Source organism: Nycticebus coucang, chromosome 4, assembly GCF_027406575.1.
Source record: "Nycticebus coucang isolate mNycCou1 chromosome 4, mNycCou1.pri, whole genome shotgun sequence".
Taxonomy (NCBI): domain Eukaryota; kingdom Metazoa; phylum Chordata; class Mammalia; order Primates; family Lorisidae; genus Nycticebus; species Nycticebus coucang.
This window is the reverse complement of record NC_069783.1, coordinates 213128-238859: the sequence shown is the minus strand read 5'-3', so window position 1 is coordinate 238859 and position 25732 is coordinate 213128. Positions and strand designations below refer to the sequence as shown.

General features: G+C 44.2%; 1 protein-coding gene across 2 annotated transcripts; it reads left to right on the top strand.

The window, feature by feature from the left end:
• Window positions 1-15936: 15936 nt before the first annotated feature.
• ALKAL2 (ALK and LTK ligand 2) lies at window positions 15937-25175 on the top strand. Of its 2 annotated transcripts, none has more exons than XM_053588168.1 (6): window positions 15937-16051; window positions 16599-16892; window positions 18094-18147; window positions 18237-18317; window positions 21117-21181; window positions 23759-25175. In XM_053588168.1, exons 2-6 carry the CDS (start codon window positions 16634-16636, stop codon window positions 23759-23761), a joined length of 462 nt encoding a protein of 153 aa, XP_053444143.1. In that variant the 5' UTR covers window positions 15937-16051; window positions 16599-16633; the 3' UTR covers window positions 23762-25175. The 2 variants fall into 2 exon arrangements, with proteins under 2 accessions (XP_053444143.1, XP_053444142.1); XM_053588167.1 differs by having other exon boundaries at window positions 23756-25175.
• The last annotated feature ends 557 nt before the right edge of the window (window positions 25176-25732 follow it).

Sequence of the window (25732 nt, the reverse complement as noted above, 5' to 3'; positions counted from 1 at the left end):
TCCCTCTTTCTGTGCCTCTCTTCTTTTTGTCAATATTCCTTATACCCACCCCCTCTCCTTTCTCTATCTTTCTTTTTTTCTTATCACTCGGTCCTCCTTTCTTTCATCCCCTTTTTTTTTGCTCTTCAACCTTCTCACCCTTCTGGTCCTGTAACCTTTAGTCCACAGGCACAAGAACTTAAAGAGCAAGAGGAAGTGAAAGGAAAATTAGGGCAAGCAAACAGATAAAAGAAATCACTCATGAGGAAGAATCAGCAGAAAACTCCAGGCAACATGAAGAACCAGTCTAGAACAACCCCACCAAGGGACCATGAGGTAGCTACTGCAGATGATTCCACCAGTATAGAAATGTTAGGAATGACAGAAAGGGAATTTAGAATACACATGTTGAAAACAATGAAAGAAATGATGGAAACAATGAAGGAAATTGCTAATAAAGTGGAAAATAACCAAAAGGAAATCCAAAAACAGAATCAAATAAGAGATGAACGATATGAAGAATATAAAAAGGATATAGCAGACCTGAAGGAACTGAAACAGTCAATTAGGGAACTTAAAGATGCAATGGAAAGTATCAGCAACAGGTTAGACCATGCAGAAGAAAGAATTTCAGAGGTAGAAGACAAAGTTCTTGAGATAACTCAGACAGTAAAAGAGGCAGAAAAGAAGAGAGAGAAAGCAGAATGTTCACTGTCAGAATTATGGGACTTTATGAAGCGTTCCAACATACGAGTTATAGGAATTCCAGAAGGGGAAGAAGAATGCCCCAGAGGAATGGAAGCCATACTAGAGAATATTATAAAAGAAAATTTCCCAAACATCACCAAAGATTCTGACACACTGCTTTCAGAGGGATATCGGACCCCGGGTCGCCTCAACTCTAACCGAGCTTCTCCAAGACACATTGTGATGAACCTGTCCAAAGTCAAGACAAAAGAAAAGATTCTGCAAGCTGCCAGGAGTAAGCGCCAGTTGACCTACAGGGGCAAATCCATCAGAGTTACCACAGACTTCTCTAATGAAACTTTCCAAGCAAGAAGACAATGGTCATCTACCTTTAATCTACTTAAACAGAACAATTTTCAGCCCAGAATTCTGTACCCTGCTAAGCTAAGCTTCAAAATTGATGGAGAAATCAAATCATTTACGGATATACAAACATTGAGGAAATTCGCCACAACAAGACCAGCTCTACAGGAAATACTTCAACCTGTTCTGCACACTGACCACCACAATGGATCAGCAGCAAAGTAAGAACTCAGAAATCAAAGGACAGAACCTAACCTCCACACTGATGCAAAAGATAAAACTAAGCAATGGACTCTCACCAAATAAGACGAATAGAATACTACCACACTTATCCATTATCTCAATAAATGTTAATGGCTTGAATTCCCCACTGAAGAGACATAGATTGGCTGACTGGATTAAAAAACACAAGCCATCCATTTGCTGTCTGCAAGAAACACACCTGGCTTCAAAAGACAAATTAAAGCTCCGAGTCAAGGGTTGGAAGACAATTTTTCAGGCAAATGGAATTCAGAAGAAAAGAGGAGTTGCAATCTTATTTTCAGATACATGTGGATTTAAAGCAACTAAAGTCAAAAAAGACAAAGATGGTCACTTTATATTGGTCAAGGGAAAACTACAACAAGAAGACATTTCAATTCTAAATATTTATGCACCCAATTTAAATGCTCCCAGATTCTTGAAGCAGACCTTACTCAGTCTGAGCAATATGATATCTGATAATATCATCATAACAGGGGACTTTAACACCCCTCTTACAGAGCTGGACAGATCCTCTAAACAGAAATTAAACAAAGATGTAAGAGATTTAAATGAGACCCTAGACCAACTATGCTTGATAGACGTATATAGAACACTCCACCCCAAAGATAAAGAATATACATTCTTCTCATCACCCCATGGAACATTCTCCAAAATTGATCATATCCTGGGACACAAAACAAATATCAACAGAATCAAAAGAATTGAAATTTTACCTTGTATCTTTTCAGACCATAAGGCACTAAAGGTGGAACTCAACTCTAACAAAAATGCTCAACCCCACCCAAAGGCATGGAAATTAAACAATCTTCTGTTGAATAACAGATGGGTGAAGGAAGAAATAAAACAGGAAATCATTAACTTCCTAGAGCATAACAACAATGAAGACACAAGCTACCAAAACCTGTGGGATACTGCAAAAGCAGTTTTGAGAGGAAAATTCATCGCTTTAGATGCCTACATTCGAAAAACAGAAAGAGAGCACATCAACAATCTCACAAGAGATCTTATGGAATTGGAAAAAGAAGAACAATCTAAGCCTAAACCCAGTAGAAGAAAAGAAATATCCAAAATCAAATCAGAGATCAATGAAATTGAAAACAAAAGAATCATTCAGAAAATTAATGAAACAAGGAGTTGGTTTTTTGAAAAAATAAATAAAATAGATAAACCATTGGCCAGACTAACTAGAAATAGAAAAGTAAAATCTCTAATAACCTCAATCAGAAACGATAAAGGGGAAATAACAACTGATCCCACAGAGATACAAGAGATCATCTCTGAATACTACCAGAAACTCTATGCCCAGAAATTTGACAATGTGAAGGAAATAGATCAATATTTGGAATCACACCCTCTCCATAGACTTAGCCAGGAAGAAATAGACCTCCTGAACAGACCAATTTCAAGCACTGAGATCAAAGAAACAATAAAAAAGCTCCCAACTAAAAAATGCCCTGGTCCAGATGGCTTCACTCCAGAATTCTATCAAACCTTCAAGGAAGAGCTTATTCCTGTACTGCAGAAATTATTCCAAAAAATTGAGGAAGAAGGAATCTTCCCCAACACATTCTATGAAGCAAACATCACCCTGATACCAAAACCAGGAAAAGACCCAAGCAAAAAGGAGAATTTCAGACCAATCTCACTCATGAATATAGATGGAAAAATTCTCAACAAAATCCTAGCCAATAGATTACAGCTTATCATCAAAAAAGTCATTCATCATGATCAAGTAGGCTTCATCCCAGGGATGCAAGGCTGGTTTAACATACGCAAGTCCATAAACGTTATCCACCATATTAACAGAGGCAAAAATAAAGATCACATGATCCTCTCAATAGATGCAGAAAAAGCATTTGATAAAATCCAGCATCCTTTTCTAATTAGAACACTGAAGAGTATAGGCATAGGTGGCACATTTCTAAAACTGATTGAAGCTATCTATGACAAACCCACAGCCAATATTTTACTGAATGGAGTAAAGCTGAAAGCTTTTCCTCTTAGAACTGGAACCAGACAAGGTTGTCCTCTGTCACCTTTACTATTCAACATAGTGCTGGAAGTTCTAGCCAATACAATTAGGCAAGACAAGAAAATAAAGGGAATCCAAATGGGAGCAGAGGAGGTCAAACTCTCCCTCTTTGCTGACGACATGATCTTATACTTAGAGAACCCCAAAGAGTCAACCACAAGACTCCTAGAAGTCATCAGAAAATACAGTAATGTTTCAGGATATAAAATCAATGTCCACAAGTCAGTAGCCTTTGTATACACCAATAACAGTCAAGATGAGAAGCTAATTAAGGACACAACTCCCTTCACCATAGTTTCAAAGAAAATGAAATACCTAGGAATATACCTAACGAAGGAGGTGAAGGACCTCTATAAAGAAAACTATGAAATCCTCAGAAAGGAAATAGCAGAGGATATTAACAAATGGAAGAACATACCATGCTCATGGATGGGAAGAATCAACATTGTTAAAATGTCTATACTTCCCAAAGCAATCTACCTATTCAATGCCATTCCTATCAAAGTACCTACATCGTACTTTCAAGATTTGGAAAAAATGATTCTGCGTTTTGTATGGAACCGGAAAAAAACCCGTATAGCTAAGGCAGTTCTTAGTAACAAAAATAAAGCTGGGGGCATCAGCATACCAGATTTTAGTCTGTACTACAAAGCCATAGTGCTCAAGACAGCATGGTACTGGCACAAAACCAGAGACATAGACACTTGGAATCGAATTGAACACCAAGAAATGAAACTAACATCTTACAACCACCTAATCTTTGATAAACCAAACAAGAACTTACCTTGGGGGAAAGACTCCCTATTCAATAAATGGTGTTGGGAGAACTGGATGTCTACATGTAAAAGACTGAAACTGGACCCACACCTTTCCCCACTCACAAAAATTGATTCAAGATGGATAAAGGACTTAAATTTAAGGCATGAAACAATAAAAATCCTCAAAGAAAGCATAGGAAAAACACTGGAAGATATTGGCCTGGGGGAAGACTTCATGAAGAAGACTGCCATGACAATGGCAACAACAACAAAAATAAACAAATGGGACTTCATTAAACTGAAAAGCTTCTGTACAGCTAAGGAGACAATAACCAAAGCAAAGAGACAACCTATACAATGGGAAAGGATATTTGCATATTTTCAATCAGACAAAAGCTTGATAACCAGGATCTATAGAGAACTCAAATTAATCCACATGAAAAAAGCCAACAATCCCTTATATCAATGGGCAAGAGACATGAATAGAACTTTCTCTAAAGACGACAGACGAATGGCTAACAAACACATGAAAAAATGTTCATCATCTCTTTATATTAGAGAAATGCAAATCAAAACAACCCTGAGATATCATCTAACCCCAGTGAGAATGGCCCACATCACAAAATCTCAAAACTGCAGATGCTGGCGTGGATGTGGAGAGAAGGGAACACTTTTACACTGCTGGTGGGACTGCAAACTAGTACAACCTTTCTGGAAGGAAGTATGGAGAAACCTCAAAGCACTCAACCTAGACCTCCCATTCGATCCTGCAATCCCATTACTGGGCATCTACCCAGAAGGAAAAAAATCCTTTTATCATAAGGACACTTGTACTAGACTGTTTATTGCAGCTCAATTTACCATTGCCAAAATGTGGAAACAGCCTAAATGCCCACCAACCCAGGAATGGATTAACAAGCTGTGGTATATGTATACCATGGAATACTATTCAGCCATTAAAAAAAATGGAGACTTTACATCCTTCGTATTAACCTGGATGGAAGTGGAAGACATTATTCTTAGTAAAGCATCACAAAAATGGAGAAGCATGAATCCTATGTACTCAATCTTGATATGAGGACAATTAATGACAATTAAGGTTATGGGGGGGGAAGCAGAAAGAAGGATGGAGGGAGGAGGGGGGGGCCTTAGTGTGTGTCACACTTTATGGGGGCAAGACATGATTGCAAGAGGGACTTTACCTAACAATTGCAATCAGTGTAACTGGCTTATTGTACCCTCAATGAATCCCCAACAATAAAAAAAAAAGAAAGTTTAAAAAAAAAAAAAAAAAAATGTATAAAAGCTTTAGGAGTCAGTGCTTGGGGTGGGGGTGCAAAGAACAGGGAAGCGGGCAGGTGTGGGACAGGCCTACAGGACGTGGATCGGGCAGCCGTGCTGTGCCCAGGAAAAGGCCAACTGTGTGCACTTCACAGGGAAAATGCGCTCTTCGTGCTACTGGTGTCATTTAACCACATTCAGAGAGAAAAATTCACCGTATCATCCCATGTGCTCTCAGGAGTACCTCAGTGAAGGCTAGCCACTGACACAGCAAAATCCCTGTAAAAAATATTCAGAGGGAAAAATTCTACATTCAGCAGAGGAATAGCTGGCTATAAAATCCCCAGATTGAAACATCATGGTCAGCAGAAAGACCAAAATTTAACGCTAATTAAAGCTGCATCTAACAGGAAGGATAAATTAACAGCAGTTACCATGGCAACTGCAGGAGGCTGCGGTGGCAGAGCGCCCCGCATGGACACACTTGTTGAGTCAATTTCTCTTTATAATCCATTGCACAGACGCTTCGCTGAGGGCACATGACCCTCGCTAAGGAAGAGGAGGCCATGTTGGACCAAGGCATTTTCACAAATCACATAAGAAGTAAACAAGCAGGAAATGTTAAATACATACAAGACAGCATTAGCTCTGCACACTCACCCCTTCTTGTCCTCTCAGTGACAACTTGCAGCGGGGACACCGCCTGGGGTCTATCCCGCTGTCCTGTCTCCTCCAGCTCCATGGCCAGCACATGCTCTCTGAGGGTCTAGGCTCCCAGGCCCTCGCCTCATCTTTTCATGGCTTTTCCAGAAGGCCAGAGAGATACAGCCTTGCCCTTCTTCACCTTCACCCAGGTAGCCCTGAGTCCACCTTGTCTCGGGACATGCAGAGGTGGGCACGGCAGACAGTGATTCTAGCTTGGACTCTGCCCCTCAGCACCAGTGGGGCTCGGTGACTCAGCCTCTCTGATGGTGCCACAACAGAGCCGTAATTCCATCTTTCTGTAAAGCATGAAACTCTTCCATTTTTTTCTAAGTGTAATATTAGGCAGAAATGCAATTTAAAAATGAAAGTGGGCTCGGTGCCTGTAACTCAAGTGGCTAAGGCTCCAGTCACATACACCAGAGCTGGCGGGGTCGAATCCAGCCCAGGCCTGCCAAACAACAATGACAACTACAACCAAAAAATAGCCAGGCGTTGTGGCAGGCGCCTACAGTCCAAGCTATGTGGGAGGCTGAGGCAAGAGAATCGCTTAAGCCCAGGAGTTTGAGGTTGCTGTGAGCTGTGATGCCACAGTACTCTACCCAATGTGGCAGCTTGAGGCTGCTCTGTCTCAAAAATAAATAAATAAATAAATAAATAAGAAAGTGGAGTTGTATATTAAGAGCTGGGACCTAATCCCAGAGCTCTCTGGCTCCAGCTCAGATGCCGGCTGCTTCCTGCATTGTGTTCTGTGATCTACCAATTAACTCAACAGTGAGAGACCAACAGAGATTTTTACACAGAAACTTTTAGGACAAAAATCTCTGCTGCCTGAGAAATGACACACTTTGCCTCCTGACGAAAGAGACAAAAGATGTGAGTTGTCGTTTTTTACAGGCAGTCACCAGATGCTCGTTTACATGAAGGATGAGAGTAAGTTGCCATTTTCACTGGCATCACACAGTCACATTGCCAAGTCTCCGCAGCTGCTCAGCAGGGCAACTCACTGGCGTGCAAAGGACTATCAGTAGATTCAGTGCATTGGGAAACCCAACTTGCAGTGGTTGACCAAATAGGAATCTTTTTCTGCACAGAGCAAGCAGTTCCTACTTAGGTCAACCAGTGCCAGCAAGCAGGTCCACAGCATCCTACAGCTTCTCACATCCTGGGTTTAGCTTTTGTCTTTTGGGTTTCAAGATGGCTTGGGCTTCTAGGATAAAAGACGATGTAGGCATTAGGCCTACCACCTACCCTGCAGCTAGGCTCCCATGAGCAGGAGCACCAGGCCTTCTGTCTGACTTGCAGGTGTCACTCTGACGTGTCTGCCCTTGTGGCAAATGAGAACCAACCTTCAGGGCTCCTTCCCTTCAACCCCCACTGAAGGTCATTTCCCCACCAAAGGTTGTCCCTCCCCACTGAAGGTCATCCTGCTCTCTGTGCCAGCCTCTGGGCCTAGAGGTGGAAGGGCCCTAGGCTCTCCACCATGTGGTCTCTAGCAGCCCGTCTGTGACTGTGAGGATGTCATCCTGGATCCTGCCCTGATCAGTCTCAGCCCTCTCAGGCAGAGTCCCTAGTGACAGACCAACTTCCACCCCCACTCTGCTTCCCACTCACATCCCAGGATTTGGATGAGGTGAGGTGCTCTCCCTGAGGGCCAGAAGTGGCTCTTCCAGCCCAATAACTTAGAAGCCTGGAAGACAAAATGCTGCCCCGTCAGCAGGCCGGCCTGCATGGTGGAGGGATGGGGACAGCCAAACCCACGGCAAAGCTACAGCCCCCGGAGAACTGCCACAGGTCGCGAGAAGCCATGAAGACCCACAGGCTGTGGCTGGGAGGGATTGTCACTGGAACAGCAGAGGTGGCCTTGACACTGCCAACCTGCTGAACTGGCACCAGGTGCCACTAATCTCCTGCCTACTTTACATATATTTGTAAGCCACTTTTTAGTTTCCTAATACTTGTTACAAAAACCATGGCTAAATCTTTCAGTCTTAACTTTTAGATCAGCTACACCTGAGCATGAAGACTTAGTCATGGTTTGAATGGAACGTGTAAGTCATCAGTCTTGGAAACAAAGCCAACACCCAGAACACAAGTAGAAGGAAAGAAAGTGAAGCTCACAAGTTCAAAATCAGCCTGAGCCAGAGCGAGACCTCTTCTCCCAAAATAGCCAGGCATTGTGGTGGGTGCCTGTAGTCCCAGCTACTTGGGAGGCTGAGGCAAGAGAATCGCTTGAGCCTGAGAGTTTGAGGTTGCTGTGAACAGCACTTTACCAGGGGCAACAAAACTGAGACTATCTCAAAAAAAAAAAGGCGGGGGAAGAGACAAAAGAGCTGCTTAGAGAGAGATGAAGGTCTGCGACCTTATCTACAGTGAATGGCAGGTTAAGGCCTGTGTGCTGTGAAATTTGCAATAGCGATGCAGCAAAGAAAGGAGAAATTCTTCATCATTCCCAGAAATCAACATTTAGAAGAATCTAAATTAGTGCTTCAACATTGAATGTGACATCCATCACCCGAGGATCTCTTAAAAGCCAGTTCCTGATTCACTGAATGTGTGGGCTGGGGTGCGGGCAGGGCGCTGATCCCCAACAAAGTTTGAGGACCCCACCAGCACCAGGGCGACAGAGGACATGTAGGGGCAGCCACAGGGACCAATGGCCTCTAAGTCACATGAGAGCTGTGAAGGAAACAGTTGCCTTGTGTGTGTGTGTCTCTGCATGTGTGTGTGTGTCTGTGTGTATGGCTGTGTGTTTACGTGTGTCTGTATGTATGTCTGTGTGTGTCTGCGTGTGTCTACATGGTGTAGGTATCTGTGTGTGTGTCTGTGTGTTTACGTGTGTCTATGTCTGTGTGTGTCTGCGTGTGTCTACATGGTGTAGGTATCTGTGTGTGTGTCTGTGTTTATGTGTGTTTACGTGTGTCTATATGTCTGTCTGTGTGTGTCTGTGTGTGTCTACATGGTGTAGGTATCTGTGTGTGTGTCTGTGTGTTTATGTGTGTCTGTATGTCTGTGTGTGTGTGTCTGTGTGTGTCTACATGGTGTAGGTATCTGTGTGTGTGTCTGTGTGTTTATGTGTGTCTGTATGTCTGTGTGTGTGTGTCTGTGTGTGTCTACATGGTGTAGGTATCTGTGTGTGTGTCTATGTCTGTATCTATGTGTGTTGGTTCAGAAGTGTTTGAGACTTACGTGTTTGATCCAACCAATATCTGTCAACATTTTGGGGAAAGAACTGTGTGTACAGAAAAAGAATGAATACCTATGTAATGTGAAGATGATCCTCTGTGACCCTCATAGAAGATTTCATGGAAGTGATCATGATGATGACAATAGTATTAGTAATAAAATGCATCATTCTTGAACAGCAGTTAGCTCAAGCCTACTTGACATGAATGAGCTTGGTAATGCAGAATCCCACAGCAGCAAAAAGATCTTTGTTCTAATGTTCTTATGTAGCCATCAAAAGTTAAACTAACATTAAAATAACAATTGTAAAATAAAATGTAAAGAAATAATGTAAATAATTCCAAAACATTCACAAATTATTTTAAAATTCCTTTACATAGTGACATAAAGAAAGTTAGGTTTAAAAAATATCATAATGAATAGCTTTTTCCCTCATAAAGTGCTTGTTTTAAAAGTAAATTAACCAACCAGAGAGAGGGAAGGAGGGAGGGGGTGGGGCCTTGGTGTGTGCCACACCTTCTGGGGGCAAGACATGATTGCAAGAGGGACTTTACCTAACAAATGCAACCAGTGTAAACTGGCTTATTGTACCCTCAATGAATCCCCAACAATAAAAAAAAAAAAAGGAAGAAAAAATAAAGTAAATTGACCAGAGGGTCTTTAAGTAACAAACATCTTTAGCACATTTAAGATCCAGTTCAATTTAAATTCCACCTATATTTCTCAGGGATACACATAAGTTACTACAAGCATATCCTTACAGTCAGCTCCAAAAAAACACTTTGTAAAACACAGAGCCAGCCTTTCAGATGGAATTTCATTTTTGTTTTTTGAGACAGTTTCACTTTGTCGCCTTCTATAGAGTGCCACAGAGTCAAAGCTCGCAGCAACCTCAAATTCTTGGCTCAGTGATTCTCTTGTCTCAGCCTCCCGAGTAGCTGTGACTACCAGCACCCGCCACGACGCCCAGCTATTTTTTTAGAGACGAGGTCTTGCTCTGGCTCAGGCTGGTCTTGAACCTGTGAACTCAAGCAATCCACCTGCCTCAGCCTCCCAAAGTGCTAGGATTACAGGTGTGAGCCACTGCACTACAGATGCTGAACATTTGGAAGCATCTGGATGACTGATCTTATTTTTAATTTTACATATGATTGTGAAAAGAGTAGACACTGACACAGTATATAACAGTTTCTCAAAACTGAATGCACTTTACAAGATGCAGGAAATCACCAAACCCTTTCATACAGGGCTATTCTTTCACAAATCTGCTAATAATAATGCACAAATCTGCTAATAATAATGGTACGCATAAAAGTAAAAATGTAATGAGCCCTTTCACTTCTTGTACATACAAATTATAGACAGATGATAGATGGCTAGAGATATGCATGGGTAGATTTAAAGCTACAACTTTGGAGTTGACACAAATTTCTTTTCACTATTTTCTATCACTCTGTGATTTCAATCTGCTGAAAATAAAAATGAAACTTCATATTATGATATGTACATGAAATTCACCATTAGAAATACTCATCAAGGTTTGAATGAAAACAAATCATGGGCAGTGAGAAGAGCTATCAATCCCTTTAAGTAGCTATCAATTAATTTTAGCAAAATAACACCCTAGAAAATTGACATTTATGGCTAACACTTCAACTAGGAATGCCAAGAAAAATCACATCCATCATTCCAGGCATTTCAGTCTAGACCAGTGGTTCTCAACCTTCCTAATGCCGCAGCCCTTTAATACAGTTACTGTGGGTCACGACCCACAGGTTGAGAACCACTGGCCTAGACTGTCCTTAGATTGGTTTCATCCCCAGTAGCATCATGGTAACCAGTGACATTGAGTAAAAGCCATGCTGAGACAAAAAGTCAAGTCTCAGATTCTGAATGACGCAAACTGCACTTCTTGCTCTGTATGTCCAGCTACTATTTTATAATGAAAATGCAATGTAAAGTCAACTGTGAAAATACATGTCAATTAAAATGTATTTTAATTTCAATAAAGTTATAGCAATTTAAAAACACAGGCTATAAAGTATTCCTGTTAAAGAAGGAATCTCTTCTCACTCTCCCCACTGCAGGGACAGCAATCATCCCCCACTGCCACCTGCCAAATGAATGATACATATTTTTTTATTATTAAATCATAGCTGTATACATTAATGCGATCATGGGGCACCATACACTGGTTTTATAGACCATTTGACATATTTTCATCACACTGGTTAACATAGCCTTCCTGGCATTTTCTTAGTTACTGTGTTAAGACAATTATATTCTACATTTTCTAAGTTTCACATGTACCCTTGTAAGATCCACTGTAGGTGTGGTCCCACCAATCACCCTCCCTCCACCCATCCCCTCCCTCTATCCCTTCCCCATATTCTTAGGTTATAACTGGGTTATAGCTTTCATATGAAATGAATAATATTTTGATCAAGGTATTATTCAAATCTTGGGCGGTGCCTGTGGCTCAAAGGAGTAGGACGCCGGCCCCATATGCCGGAGGTTGTGGGTTCAAACCCAGCCCAGGCCAAACTGTAAAAAAAAAAAAAGATATTCAAATTTTAATGTGACACTGTGAGAATTGGTTATTATCATTCTTAATATGATAATTTCTTAATATGTGTTTTTAAAATATGTATTATAGTAATGATTACGTATACAATGAAAACAACACACAGGCACACCTTGAAGGTGCTGTGGGTTGGGTTCTAGACCACCAAAGTAAAGTGACTATCACAATAAAGCAGGTCACATGAATTCTTTTGGTTTCCCATTGTATATAAAAGTTAGTTTACACAATGCCACAGTCTATTAAGTGTGCATTAGTATTATGTTGAAAAATGTACAAACTTTAATTAGAAAATACCTTATTGGCAAAACATGCTAATGGTCATCTTAGCCTTTATCAAGTAGTAATCATTTGGGTGCAGGAGGGTCCTGTTGTGTTGCCTATGGCTGCAGATTTATTGGGGTGGTGGCTGCTGAAGGCTGGAGTGGTAATTTCTAAAAATAAGACAAGGAATGTTTCCACACCAACTGACCCTTCCTTTTGCAAAGGATTTCTCTGTAGCACATGATGCTCTTTGATTCTATTTTACTCACCGAAGAACTTTCAAAATTGGAGTCGATCTTTGAAAAGCCTGCTGCTGCTCTATCAACTAAATCTGTGGAATATTCTAAATCCTTGTTGTCAGTATACAACAGTAGCACAACAGCGTCCACAGCATCTTCTCCTGAAGTGGATTCCCTCTCAAAAAAACAGTATCTTTGCTCATCCCTACGTAGCAACTCCTCATCTCTTAAAGTTTTGTCATGAGATTACAGCAATTCAGCCACATCTTTAAGCTCCACTGCTGATTATAGTTCACGTGGTGTTCCCACACCATTATTTCATTTGCTGAAGTCTTGAGCCCCTCAAAGTCACTATGAGGATTGGAATCAACTTCTTCCAGACTCCTGTTGATGTTGATACTTTGACTTCCTCCCACAAATAATGAATGTCCTTAGTGGCACCTAAGAAAGGTGAATCTTTCCCAGGTTAACATAATGGTTTAACAAATATAACATTTTAAAATATGTTGTGAATGTATATTTATTTTAGAAGTCTTCAAAGGCAGTTATTATTAATCTGGTATATATTAAATATATACCTTTAGGAAAAAGAGAAAATGGCCTGCAGTTGAAACACTAGAACTTTATACTATTTATAAATTGAAAAAATGACTTGCCCACCTCCTGACACTGACACACACAGCAGGAATGAGGACTACACTCAACCTTTTTTCTCTCTGCTTGGTTTTCTTCCTATGATTCAATATAGTTTTCTCAAAAAGAAAACCAAACTAAATCAAATCTAGCAAAAGAAATTATTTTTTGCCAGTAGAATATAGTTTGTTGCTAATTTTGTCTCTTATCTTTTTGGCTTCTTGGACCCTTGACAGAAGAAACTTCTTCACTTACCAAAGGAAGAAATTAAATTTAATTTAATTATATCACCTCTTCTTGTCTGAAACTTATAGTGATGACTTCAAGTAAATTATCTTCAGCTTTTTTCAAGAAACACCGAATTTTACTGTTTCAAACTTTTTTGGTAACAATGACAGAATTACACCGTTTCAGAGTTTGGGACCATGCTCAATCACCTCATTTGGCACAAAAGAAGTAGAGTGACTAAGTGATTCATCAGCACAAGCTGAGGATCCTGCGGCCTCGTCCACACCTTATTTTGCCTTTGACAGCAGGTCCGAGTGCCTGGACCATGGTCACACTACATGGGCGCTGGAAAGACAGGGTTCAAACCCAGATGTCTCTCACTTGGGCTGTTTTTAAGTCATGGGTAGAAAGCATGGGGTTCTTCGGGCAGGGGGAAGATGGTCCTGCACCCATCCTCCTGCACAACAGGGCATGCTCTACATGTTTCTAGTGGCCAGAGACGTCCAAGGAGTTCATCCTGATACCATTACTGGAAAAGCTCAGTAAAGATAAAAAAAATCAATATACTCTTTTAGCTTTTAAAAATCTGTAAAAATTGTTAATGTAAAAGGAGGGATACCTAGGGTAATTTTAACACAGAACTTTCCAAAAATGAATGAATGAACGAACACCTGAGTGTCCTATCATTAACTGTCAGATCTCACGAACCCAAACGCCAGCCAGGCCCAAGTTCCATAGCTACTGCGCCCAAGAGCGCACTGGGGTCTAAGGTTGTGCTATCACACAGCCAGGAGGCAGCAAAGTCGCTCAAGGGATCCAGTGATCCGTCCTGCTAAAAGCTGCAAAAGAAAAAAAAAGATAAATTAATTACTAGCAAGGCTTCCCGGAGGATAGCATTTGCTTATGTTAGGGTGGAGGGGAAGGTGGATCCTACTAGTATTATTTAGAAAAAGAAAGTGTAGCTTTTGATTGTATAAAATACTATGTTGAAAGAGTTCATGTAAACTTAAAATAACGTGATTAGGATAATTTCTTTTTTTTCACCATACCAAGATTTTGTTTTCAAAAACTGTTTTATACCAAAATATTCTTGCAAAAATAAAATCTGTTCGTATTTCCATTGCGCCAGCAGCGCGGGGACCACAGGTGGGGCGGGTGAGGCGAAGGCAAGTGTGTGTGTGGGGGTCAACTTCAGCACTGGGAGTTGCTCTCGAAAGAGGAACTTAAATTTCTTCTAGAAGGCATGGGGAAAGGAAAAAGGGAAAAATACCTCATCTTATCTGCCTAAATCTGTTTGACATGAAATTGTACTTTTTCCTGACTGTATTTTAGCAGAAACGTTCACATTTCAGTTATGTTGCTTGGGGAAAGATCCTTCTGTGAAATCAAACCATTTGCTTTTAAAAAGCAGCGATATCCCACACTCAGAGGAGGGCGGTCTGGGCCCCTCTAATACCTTCCATCTCTACCCAGTGCGCCCCGCACCCACACCCACCCTCCCTTCCCCGGGGAAGCAGGCCCACTAAGGGAGAGCGGTGGGGTGAAAGCTGCACCCGCTGAGTTTCTGGAAACCTGGGGCTGGGAAGCCTTCGGCGCACGTGCGCTCGGCGGCGACTTCGCGCGCTGCCATTGTGTAACTGCGCCGCTAATGGTGGAGGCTTTTAATCCCTGCCCACTCGCTCCCTTTCTGGTATTGTACTCACAACACCTTTCCCAATCACATCGCAGACTTGGAGGGTATCCAGCTCTTGCCCAGAAAGCACCAATGGTATGGGAAAGTGCGCAACTGATTGATAATACATTTTACAAGAAAAAAATTAGAGGGAAATTGTTGAACTCTCACAAATGTGCCTGGCTGCATCCAAGGAACCAAACTTTCCTAAGGAATAGCCCTTGGAGGCACGTGCCCTCTGCAGGCGTTTCCAAGCCGGGAATTGGTGGCCTTCGGCCCGGCGTCCCACTCGGGGCGGCCGCAGAGGTCCCCGCGGGTCCTCGCGCGGGCTGCGGAGCTGGGGGGCTGCGGGGGGGGGGCGTGGGTCCCTCCCCCCGGCCGGGCGCTGCACGCACCTCAGGGCGCCCCGAGCGCCTCCTGCCCGCTAGTCCAGCCCCCGCCTGAGGGGCCGCCCAGCCTGGGGACCCGGGCTCCAGGTCGCACGGGGTCCCGACTGCGGCCCTAGGACGCGGCGAATCTCTCCAAACGCATAGACTCTAATTGACTTATTAAATGTCGAGGCAATCAGGAGGCTCCTTTTTTAATAGCCCGAGAGCTACATTTAGACAAAAACAGATCCGAGTTCCTGGTAAAGGCGTTTCTTCTCATCCTGTCACAAGTGACAGGAACGGAGGGAAACAGACCGGGAGGGGGGAGAGGGAGGGGCGGGAGGAGGAGAAACCGGGGGAAGAGGAGGAGACGCAGCACCAGGGAGGTGGGGAGGGGAGAGGGGGCGGAAAGGAAGGGGACGGGGGAGGGGAGACCGGGAGAGGACCGGGAGGGATGGGGCGGGGGGCGGCGGGGCGGCTGACGAAGATCCGCACCGGGTTACGAGCACTTCTGCGGGTTCTAATTAAAGCCCCGCTTAGAGCCCTCGGGGACCCGCCTGACGTCGGCGGGCGCGGGGATAAGAAGCGCCCCGAGGTCCGAGGCGGGGCTCGGCGCCGGCGCACCCCGGGGCGGCCGTGGTCCTTTGCTCGGAGCCACCGAGTCCCCGCGTCCCCGCGTCCCATGCGCTCTGCGAGCCGGGAGCCTCCGGGCATGGAGTAGAAGGGTGCGCGTGTCCGGGCGCAAGGACAGACGCCGGGGCAGACGCGCGGTCAGACGGCCGGACACTACCGCGGCTGCCGGGCGCGGACGCAGGTAAGCAGCGGGATCCGACACGCAGGTGGCCGCGGGCGGCGCGGGCAGGTGGTGGCCAGGGCTTCCAAAACCTGGCTTGGCGGGCGTCAGGAGCCAGGGCACCGTGTTGGGGCTCTTTGGCGGGTTGCGGGGACTCGGAGCCGGCCGGGGCGACACCGCACAAAGGCGACGCTGGGAGCTTGAGTGCAGCAGCCCTGACCCGTCGCGCTGCGCTGCTTTCTGGAAGAGGGGTTCCCTGGGCACCGCATGGCTCCTAAAGGTTAAAGAAAGTTGCGCGGATGCTCCATACTGCGGGGCTCCAGCAGACGCTGCCATTCCGACGAAAGTTCGGGTCCGGCAAGCGGGGGCGGGGCGCCCGGGGCAGGGGCGCCTCTGGCTGCTGCGGCGGGGCTGGACATCTGCTGGCACCTCCGCCCCTGTCGCCCTCACCTGCGGCCCGGCCGGGACCACGCGGACGCCCTCCTCGGGGACCGGGTGTCCCGGCCGACCGCGGCGGGAGTGGCTCCCTCCCTTTGCCGCGGCCGCTGACTTTCTCTCCGGCCCCCAGGCCCCTCCTTGCCCAGCCCAGGACCCGAACGGACGATGCGCGGACCTGTGCGCCCCCTCCTCCTGGGGCTGTTGCTGGTGCTGGGGGCGGCGGGGCCCGGCCGGGCGCGCGCGGAGTCCCGGGAGCCCGCAGACGGGCAGACCTTGCTGCGGCTGCTTGTGGAGATCGTCCAGGAGCTCAAGAAACACCAGCCCGGAGAGTACGCGAGGCCGCAGCCCCACGGCGGGCAGGACTGCGCCCCCGGTCCCGGCCAGGTCCTGGACTTCGGGCCTTCACAGGACGAACAGAGAGTGGGTGAGTCTGAGACACCAGGACTCGAATGTGCTGAAAGAGAATCCGTGTTGAGAAATACACTTCAAAAAGAGATATCAATTTTAATCATTTTTTTAAAGGAGATTTTTTTTTTCTTTTAAAGAAAAATAAAATAGTAGCAATAGGAGGACCAGGCTCCAGTCCTTCCAGGTAACCATCCTAGCCCGCTCTGGCAAGTGTTAGCTGTTGCCCAGGTCACTGTTTTCCGCACATAATTGTCATCTGTTATTTTTGAAATGGAAGTATTTTCAGCAAAGCATTTTCAACTGAGAAAAGTTCCAGAGGTCTCCTGAAGCAGGGCCTTTTCCAGTGGCCGCCCCAAGGGTAATTTCCCAGGAAAGCATGTAAGCTTTTAATGCTTTCATGACACAATTAGGTCAAATATGATAAGGTCAATTTTACATAGACCGGCTAAAGTTAGGAGTAAATGAAGACTGACGCTGGGGAGCTGCCCCAGCCTCACTGTGAAGGTGCTGGAAGGGGACTGTAGTCCTCCTGGTGAGAGGCTGGCATCACTTGCCACCAGGGCCAAGTCTTTGGCTGAAAACAGAGAATGCAAAGTGATTACAGATTACTGTAAAAAAAAAAAAAAAAGCAAAAACAAAAGCTGAAATGAGAGAGAATGACAGTGGGACCCTTGCCAGTGTCCTGTGCAGAGAACTGTGGAAGAGGTTTGCTTGAAAGAGTCTCTCCCTAGGAGTTTCACCTTATACAGCAGGCTAATATACACTTCTACCTTGCGAACAGGTGGCCATAAAGGCATTGAATCCTTGTTCTAAGTATTTTTCTAGAAAAAGTAACATTCCATAAAATTTTTTTGTTTGAGGGTCAGGTTTTCTTTCTAGAACTTCAAAATGTTGTGAGATTTAATTCCCAAGCTCTTCAAAATAAAAGTGTCAAAGTCATTAATTCAGTGGAAGCTGTACCTTTAAGGACTCTCTACTCTGGAGGTAGAGAATAGATAATATTGAAGCTTTATGAGCAGTTAATTAATACTATTTGAAAACAATATGTCCCTCATCATAAGACTTTGCATTGTGTCCCATATAACAATCAAGGTGCTCCAATCTTTTTTTTTTTTTTTAGTTCAATGTAACATTTTTAATGCAGTTTCCAACTACTTAAGATCACATTTAAAAAATACTTCATTCAGGGAATATAATAATTATTTTCTCTGAAACAGAAATTGTTCCTCGAGATCTGAGGATGAAGGACAAGTTTTTAAAACACCTTACAGGTAAGTTTTCTCCTCATCCCTCATTCCCCCGAGCTCCGTGCTGCCCCACGCATGCATGTTCATGATCTGTTTCCCCTTCTGTGTTCCAGGCCCTCTTTATTTTAGCCCAAAGTGCAGCAGACATTTCCACAGACTTTATCACAACACCAGAGACTGTACCATTCCTGCATGTAAGTAACGACTTTAGAATTCTTTGTAAATATAAGCACAGTGTAGACTGCTGTCTTCACATCTTCCATTTCATCAGATGGGACTCTGGCTTTAGGGGCCACGATGATCAGAGTCCAGAAGAAGGTGATGCCAAACTGAAAGTCAGTGACAGCCACTGGAACAATCAACTTTTGAAATGGGTTTACCTCTTCCATTCACATTCTCCTTTCATTCATCAATTCTGACATGAAGGCTGTATATGTCCACTCAACTATGACCATCAAACGAATGTTAAGAATGAGTCACTAAAATGACTTCTGCCCAGGGCTGTCCTCTAGGTATAAAGAACCAGGTCGCCTGGACCATTCCAGTGGAGCTTCTTCCACAGGCTTCTTCTCTTATCAGTAATTATAACCTCATCACCCAGGAATTTTACTATTTCAAAATTCTTGGGTTTTTGGTGGCTTCATCTCCAGTTCAGAAGTGCAGAGCTGCCCTCGGCAGCCTAGTGCCCAGCGGCAGCTTTCTCCCCTGCAGGTCTTCTGGTGTGTACCTGAATGAAACACATATTCCCCATGAAGTATCTCTCTGTGCCTCACAAAACACAGACCAACGACAGGGACTTAGACTAACAGAGTCCAAGCCGCCTGCTATGTCAGGACTTCTACTTTCTCCCTGAGGCTCACAGGAGGAAACCCATGTGCACACCAGGAATCTCGCTACCTGGTCTCAGCAAAGCAGACTTGCCTGTCCTGCCTAACCAAAAAGAAAAAAAAAAAAAATATTTACATGAGGTAGAAGTTTCTATTTTCTTTTTTTAGGCAGCGAAGTTACTCCAAATAGTGACCATCATTATTTGTAGGGCTTCTTCACTGGCATGTGCCAGTGACACTCAGCTAGCCAGTGGCACCAGCAGCACTTTGCAGACAAGGCTGAGGCCTGTGCACATCCAACATGTCACACCACCAGGAGTATCCCTGGGCCTGAATTATGCCCCAGCCACACACTGTCCTAATGCTGAGGCCAGCACACACTCCCTACGGTTTTGTCTCAAGTGCCACCCAAGGGCACCCACTGGCCCCCTCATCCAGGCCCTGTGGACCTATGACAATGTTGCTCCCTTATGTTCCACTGAAATGGAATCATCTTGTTAGAGAATTACTGACCTGTTTCCTGGGGCCGCAGACCCTTGTCATCTTTAGTCTTTAAATTGGCATTTATTTTATATCAAGTATTCTCTTAAAATACTAGTATCATGGATTCTAAATGTGAAAGTGACCTTTGGGTCATCACATCTTACTTTTTATCTATGGATGAGGAAGGAGAGAGTTTACATTAGTAAGTCAGGCAGTTAGCAGCTGCAAAGCCAGGACGAGGGTCTCATGCCCACATCCTTTTGCTCACAGTGACTCAGCTGTGTAACACCAGACTTCTGGTCACAGCCCATCTTGGGTCTTCAAGGGTGGGAAACTGGCATATGGAGTACATTGAGACAGCAGCTCCTTAGGTGATTTCCTCTCCTCTTCGCCCATCAAGAACTGCAGAGCAGAAGCTGAACCGAATCCGTGCTGCTTTAGGCTGCAGAGAAGAAAATCCCTGGACTCCCAGGATGTGAGAACTGAAAGGAGCTTAGAGGGTCTCAAAGTACGTCCCAAGGGGTGTTTGTTGGAAATACAGAACTAAGTCTCATCCAGACTTGCTGAGCAAAGTCTGCACCCTAATAAGGTTCTCAGACGACCTGTGTCACATCAGGGTTCCAGAGCTGCTCCTGGAGACACTGGGATGGCAAAGGGACAGGTACTTAGCTGGGATCCTAGACAAGCAAATTGAACTCACACACTCTGCTGCATCCTGACACGTAACTCATTTGGGAAAACTGCTTCTATGAGTAGGTGCCTCCCAGGAAGAGCAGATGACCCAGCTGTCAGTAGTTAGATCATTTTTTTCTCTTTGAACCCCAACAAAACGTGCTGTAAATATTTAGAAGGAATATTTTTAGAAGTAGATTTAGCTATGTATCTAACATATTATATATGTATTTATTTTTGATTTGCTCATTCATGCACATTCTCATCATAAACTCTTCTATTTTCAAGTAGGATTTTGCTATTTTTGAGAAATAAATTTTAGTAATTTATAAACTACTGCTGCTTTCTAAAGAACTTCACCCTGAGGAAAGTCTCATGGCCATGATCATTAAACCTCGCTTGCTTTCTCTGCAGAAGCCCCTGTTTGAATGGCAGAGGGGGACATTATTTCACCTGTCAGGAGCAGTGGTCTGTAAGCAGAAATCAGCGTATGGCCTCTTTCCTCACTCAGTCCAGTCCAGGTCTTTGCTCTGCAACTTGACTTTCGACCCACTTTCTTTGAAATTTTAATGCATTTTTTGTGTCACAGTCAACTCAGGTTGGGGCTCAGTCTGCACATGACCTAAAAGTTAAGTAACACGAGGCTATGGAAAGACTCTGCTAGGAAGCAATGCCTGTGTCAGTGTGCTCTGATGGCCTCTGAGGGGAGAGAGGGGCAGCCAGGACTCCCAGGCTGGCTGCTCTATCCCTGCCTGCCTCACCCTGGCTGCCAGTTACATTACCTGACTTCCGCCATGTGATGCTAAAGCCCTTGAAGAACCATAAATTATTAAACCAGCAACTCAGAACCCATGATTTCAGATGACAGACTTCATACTGCTCCAGGGAATCCAGAATATTAAAAAAAAAAAAAAAAAAAAAAATGGCTTCAGCAGTTAACATACTTGCAAAAAAAATTGTTAACTGTTGTTCAAGTAACTGACAGAAGTATGTGATTTATTTCTACTGCAGACTATAAAAGATGTGCCCGGCTCCTCACTCGGCTGGCGGTCAGCCCAGCATGCGTGGAGGGAAAGGTGAGCCTGTACAGCAGCTTCAGAGTACACCCGGAGGAACTGAACCCCACCTGGGACATGAAAAACTCAAGGGAGTTAAGACACACATTCTTTGGCTAACATAGTTCTACTTTTGAGTAAAGCTGACACAACACTCAAATCATCTCAAAATGTTGGCCTTAAATAAGAGGTGCCGCCTGCTAGCATAGCCACAGGGCCTTGGGCAGCATTATGAATTATCCAAAACATGGCACATCAGCACATCACTCTGTGCATACACCAGGCACACACTTAAAATCCGTCCTGCCCCATAGGGCTTTCATTCGCCCGCTGACACCCACAGTGAGTACATGATGGCCCTATCTCTGCAGATTCTGTGATGCCCAGTAGATGTGTGGGCCTCTTACTGTGCCGATCAGCTCAGGGAACAGCTCTCCTGAGTGTTCCTGTTGGTAATGTTCCTTCATAACTCCTAAAGGAAACACAAAGGCACCAGCGGCACACAGGCTGAACTCTGTGCAGTGGCCTCCTGGGGGGCTGGAATAACATGCCTGCCAGCCACACTGATGCAAATGCCACAGAACTCAGTCACTTTAGACAGCCACTTCAGTGTCACCAGTCATGCACTTCTGTGTCCTATGTGGCACTGTTTGTCTACACACCACAAATGAGACTTGCTTCCTGCCTACAGACAGCTGTCCAGGAATCTTCCTCACAAAGGGAAGTTCCATTTTCTGAGTGGCTGTGCTGGTTTGTCTCCTGTAAGGTGGATGAGAGGGTGGGCACTCTCGCTGGGCAGCTGGGCAACAGTGAGGGGTTGGGCGCCGAGAGCAACAGGGAGGCAGGTGCTGAGCAGGCAGAGCTTTGAGCAAGGGGAGGTGATGCAGGATGCAGCGAGTGACCACACCGGCCCATGAGTTGGCATCCGGCATGGTCCACCTACTGCACTTCCTCTTTGGGGAGGTGAAGGCATGCTTGGCTCCTCTTCCCACTTTGATAGCCTAGTTTCTCATCTACCAGATGAGATGGTACCAGAAAAAGACCTTTTTCTTTTTAAATCAATGAATGAATATACAAGGTCTCACAATGACATTCTTGAACATACCCTACAAAAGGTGCTTCCCACCTCATTGCTGAACATCACTAGTCATCACTAGACTCCCCTCAGGAAGCTGTGCGCCAACTCCAGTGCCTAGTCCACCCTTCAAAGCAAATTTTCTAGGATGAGTTTGCGAACTTAATTGTTGGACCTGTATTACTGCCCTGATGTTCATTCCAGAAAAAAGGTTCCAGAGTTGCTTTGAAGGGTTGTCTGGGTGGGCACTGGCATTGGTGCAGCTTCCCCAGGGGCGACTTTGAGGGTGACTGTAGTGATATTCAGCAAGGAGGTATGCAGCACTTTTTCTAGGGTGAGTTCTCGAACTTAATTGTCAGACCTCATATGTTTCTGTAAATCACCCCAAGGAGATATGGCAGGGGAGAAGAAAATGTTATTAACTTTCTGTCTACTGCTGCTGCTCTACTGTTACATTATCACTCTTTACAGAGAGAACCAGGCACATCCTTGGAAAACATGTACATGCCTCCCCCAGCTCACTGCTCCAGTGATGGAGCTTAGACGCATGGAATTAATGGGCACACCCTGGGCAGGCTGAGGACAGGGTCCCAGCATGTGGGCAGGCATGGTCATGGTGCACAGCACTGCTGCCCTTTGCCATATTTCCCCAGCCTGCACTAGTCAATCAGAATGTGACTGTGCAAGAAATATATGAAAGGTGACAGGGTTAGGCACATGTCCCCATCACCTGGGCAGTTCCACATGCCACTGGTTACTGCTGTAGCAACAGGACCAGGCTGCTGCTGAAGTCCCCGCCCAAAACCACACTAAGACTTGGTCTGGAATGCAGGAGTTTGGCAGGAAGGGGCTCTGCACCATGATCTCAGAGCAAGCCCTGTGTCCTTTCCAAAGCTTGTTAACTGACCACTTCAGGCCAAAAGAAACTGCATTTCAGCAGAGCCCTCTAAGAGTCACATAATCATCTGGACTTCACAGGTCAGTTAAGTGAGAAGCCTGAACTCTAGAATATTCTCAAAGAAAGGCAGTTTTAATAAGCACCTAGTCTATTACATGCAACCTAATTTTAATAACCTTTATCATTTTCATAAAATAAACGGCATACCCGTAGTTTAGGACAGTCTAAAGTGGAGTACTAGAAATGGCAGTGCTCAACCTTGATGAAGCTGTTAGCCATGCTAGCCCTTGTGAGCACCTACAGCTGCCTGGCCATTTCCCCCGTTGCCACAAAGTAGCTCCCTGGGGACTGACTCACTGAGGACCCTGATAGCACACGTGAGGTTGAGCACTGTTCTTCAGCTTTAATAAGCATTCACAGGTACTTATAATTTCTGTTCCTTCAGCACAGCAGACACAGAGTAACTGTGGAATTAAGTCACACCGAATAAAAGAGGCTACACTTTGGGAACAGAGAAATACACCTGCACACTGAGGTGCCTCATGTTTGTAAATGTCACATCCCATACCTGAGAGTCTTATGGATTTGATAGTTAAGTGAAACCAAATGTCTTTGTTTTCAGCAGTGAGCAGAGATGTGCAGGAGTGAAGGAGCAGGACACAGGAACCATGAGAAGTGCCTTGGAAACCAGCAGGGAAACAGAACTATCTTTATAAACACATTCCCTCGTCTATAAGAGATTTATTTTTGCAGACTTCCATAATTCTTTTGAGTTTTGTATGTTGTTGACACTTTACAGATACGTATTCAGTAAATCAGTGTACTCAACAGTGACACTTGCCACTATTTTAAAAACCAAGAAAATGCCCCACATTTGACATGCAGTGCTATTAAATAACATTATTTCATTTTCCGATTAGGTAAAATTGCAAAGAATATTTAATACGCAGAATCTTAAACTATATTTTCATATAGCATACGGTATAATTTGATACTTTGTATTACTTTTACAATTAAATTCCCAGAGTTTAATTTGAAAAGGCATGAAAAATAAATAAAACTTCAGTTGTGTTTTGGAGACAGAGTGAAAATCTGTGAATATATCCAAGTTCATTCCATTTGTCCTTTGTATCATAAATGTAAAATAGTATTCATTGTTGTGCAGTATGTAAATACTGTAAATAAATACAGTAATAAATGCAGTGTTTGTTATAATGCCGGTCTCCAAAGTGGCTCCTACCCCCTAACAAGATCAGTGTTGAGACTTAAGATTTGCAGATCTACACAGAGATCACAACACTGGCAGAATGTCACAGAATGGATAATTAACATGTTCTACAACTAGAAGGTACTATATACTATACAGAGGCATAATTGAGCCTGATTTGGAAGTAAACATCCCAAAAAAGGTTGTAGCCATTATCTCCCACATGATTTTGTAATCATGAAAACATGAAACCTTAAGGCTTCAAAGCAGTCTCAGATTTTTACAAGTAAATACATTTTAAACAAATCTAGTTGGATTCTATTTTAAAAGATAAAGTGGGATCCAGCAAAGCAATGCATTTCCCAGTCGTGTCTGCCTCATAAACAGATGAACTGTCTGGACACAGCATGAGGACAGGGCCATGAGTTGTTGTCAGGAGCCCTGACTTCTGTCTGAGGAGCTGCAACATAAACATCACGGACCATGAAGACAGAAGAGCAAGGACTTTCGTCCCTTTCAGATGAAGCCAGCACTGAGTGACAAGGACAGCGGTCTTTAAATGTTCTTATGGAATCCTGCCTTCCAACTGCAGCGAATTACTTGGTCTTTTCTTCCCAATTCTTTATCTTCTGGGCTACCGTAGCCAAACTCCCACTCTGTTTACCGTCCCATGTCTGTATGTCTGAGTAGCTCCATTAGGAGCAAGACCCACTCAGCCAAGTAAACTGCCTTCCTGTGTCAATTCTGTGGCCCTTCCACACAGCGTGGTGGGGAAGCTACCCTCTCTGGTCCAGCAGACACCAGCATGTCCAGGGTAAAGGCCCCTCTACCCCTGGGACCCTGATGGTACCCAGAACAGGCACCCAAAAGGCCTGCATCGCTCCTTCCTCTAAACTCTTCCTATTCTTCTGGGCAATGATCCACTCAGCCTTTGGATGATAATTTTTCTATCTTTTCTTTTTTTTTTTTTAAGTAAAAGTTCTCCCAGGATTTGAAGACACCAACAATGAATGGAAAATCAAGACAGGGAAGACAGCAAACTGCCACTCACCTGCTCCATAGGGGCCACCTAGGGAGGCCCTGGGCAAAGCTACTTCTAGGCCAGAGACCTTACACTTCTTTCATGAACAAAACACGGGCAGGAGGTGCCCATTTTCATCACTTTACTTCTTAATACTGAAGATAAATATGCACATAAAATGCAGATCATTTGAAAAAACACTACAGGCAATACTTTTGAATGTTTCTTCACTTATCAATAAAAAGCAGGCAGACACCAGATTTATATCTCAGATGTACTTTTATAACTCCCCAGTTTATTAAGAAAACAATCTTTTCTGACATACCCATATGAGTTGAGATTATCTTAAAGTACATAGAAATTACCTGTAT

Bases quoted from the DNA above. Each gene is read 5' to 3' on its own strand.
- ALKAL2 (XM_053588167.1), top strand. From the start codon at position 16,634: ATGCGCGGACCTGTGCGCCCCCTCCTCCTGGGGCTGTTGCTGGTGCTG. The intron at 16,893-18,093 runs GTGAGTCTGAGA...TCTCTGAAACAG, and splicing joins ACAGGACGAACAGAGAGTGG to AAATTGTTCCTCGAGATCTG. The intron at 18,148-18,236 runs GTAAGTTTTCTC...TCTGTGTTCCAG, and splicing joins GTTTTTAAAACACCTTACAG to GCCCTCTTTATTTTAGCCCA.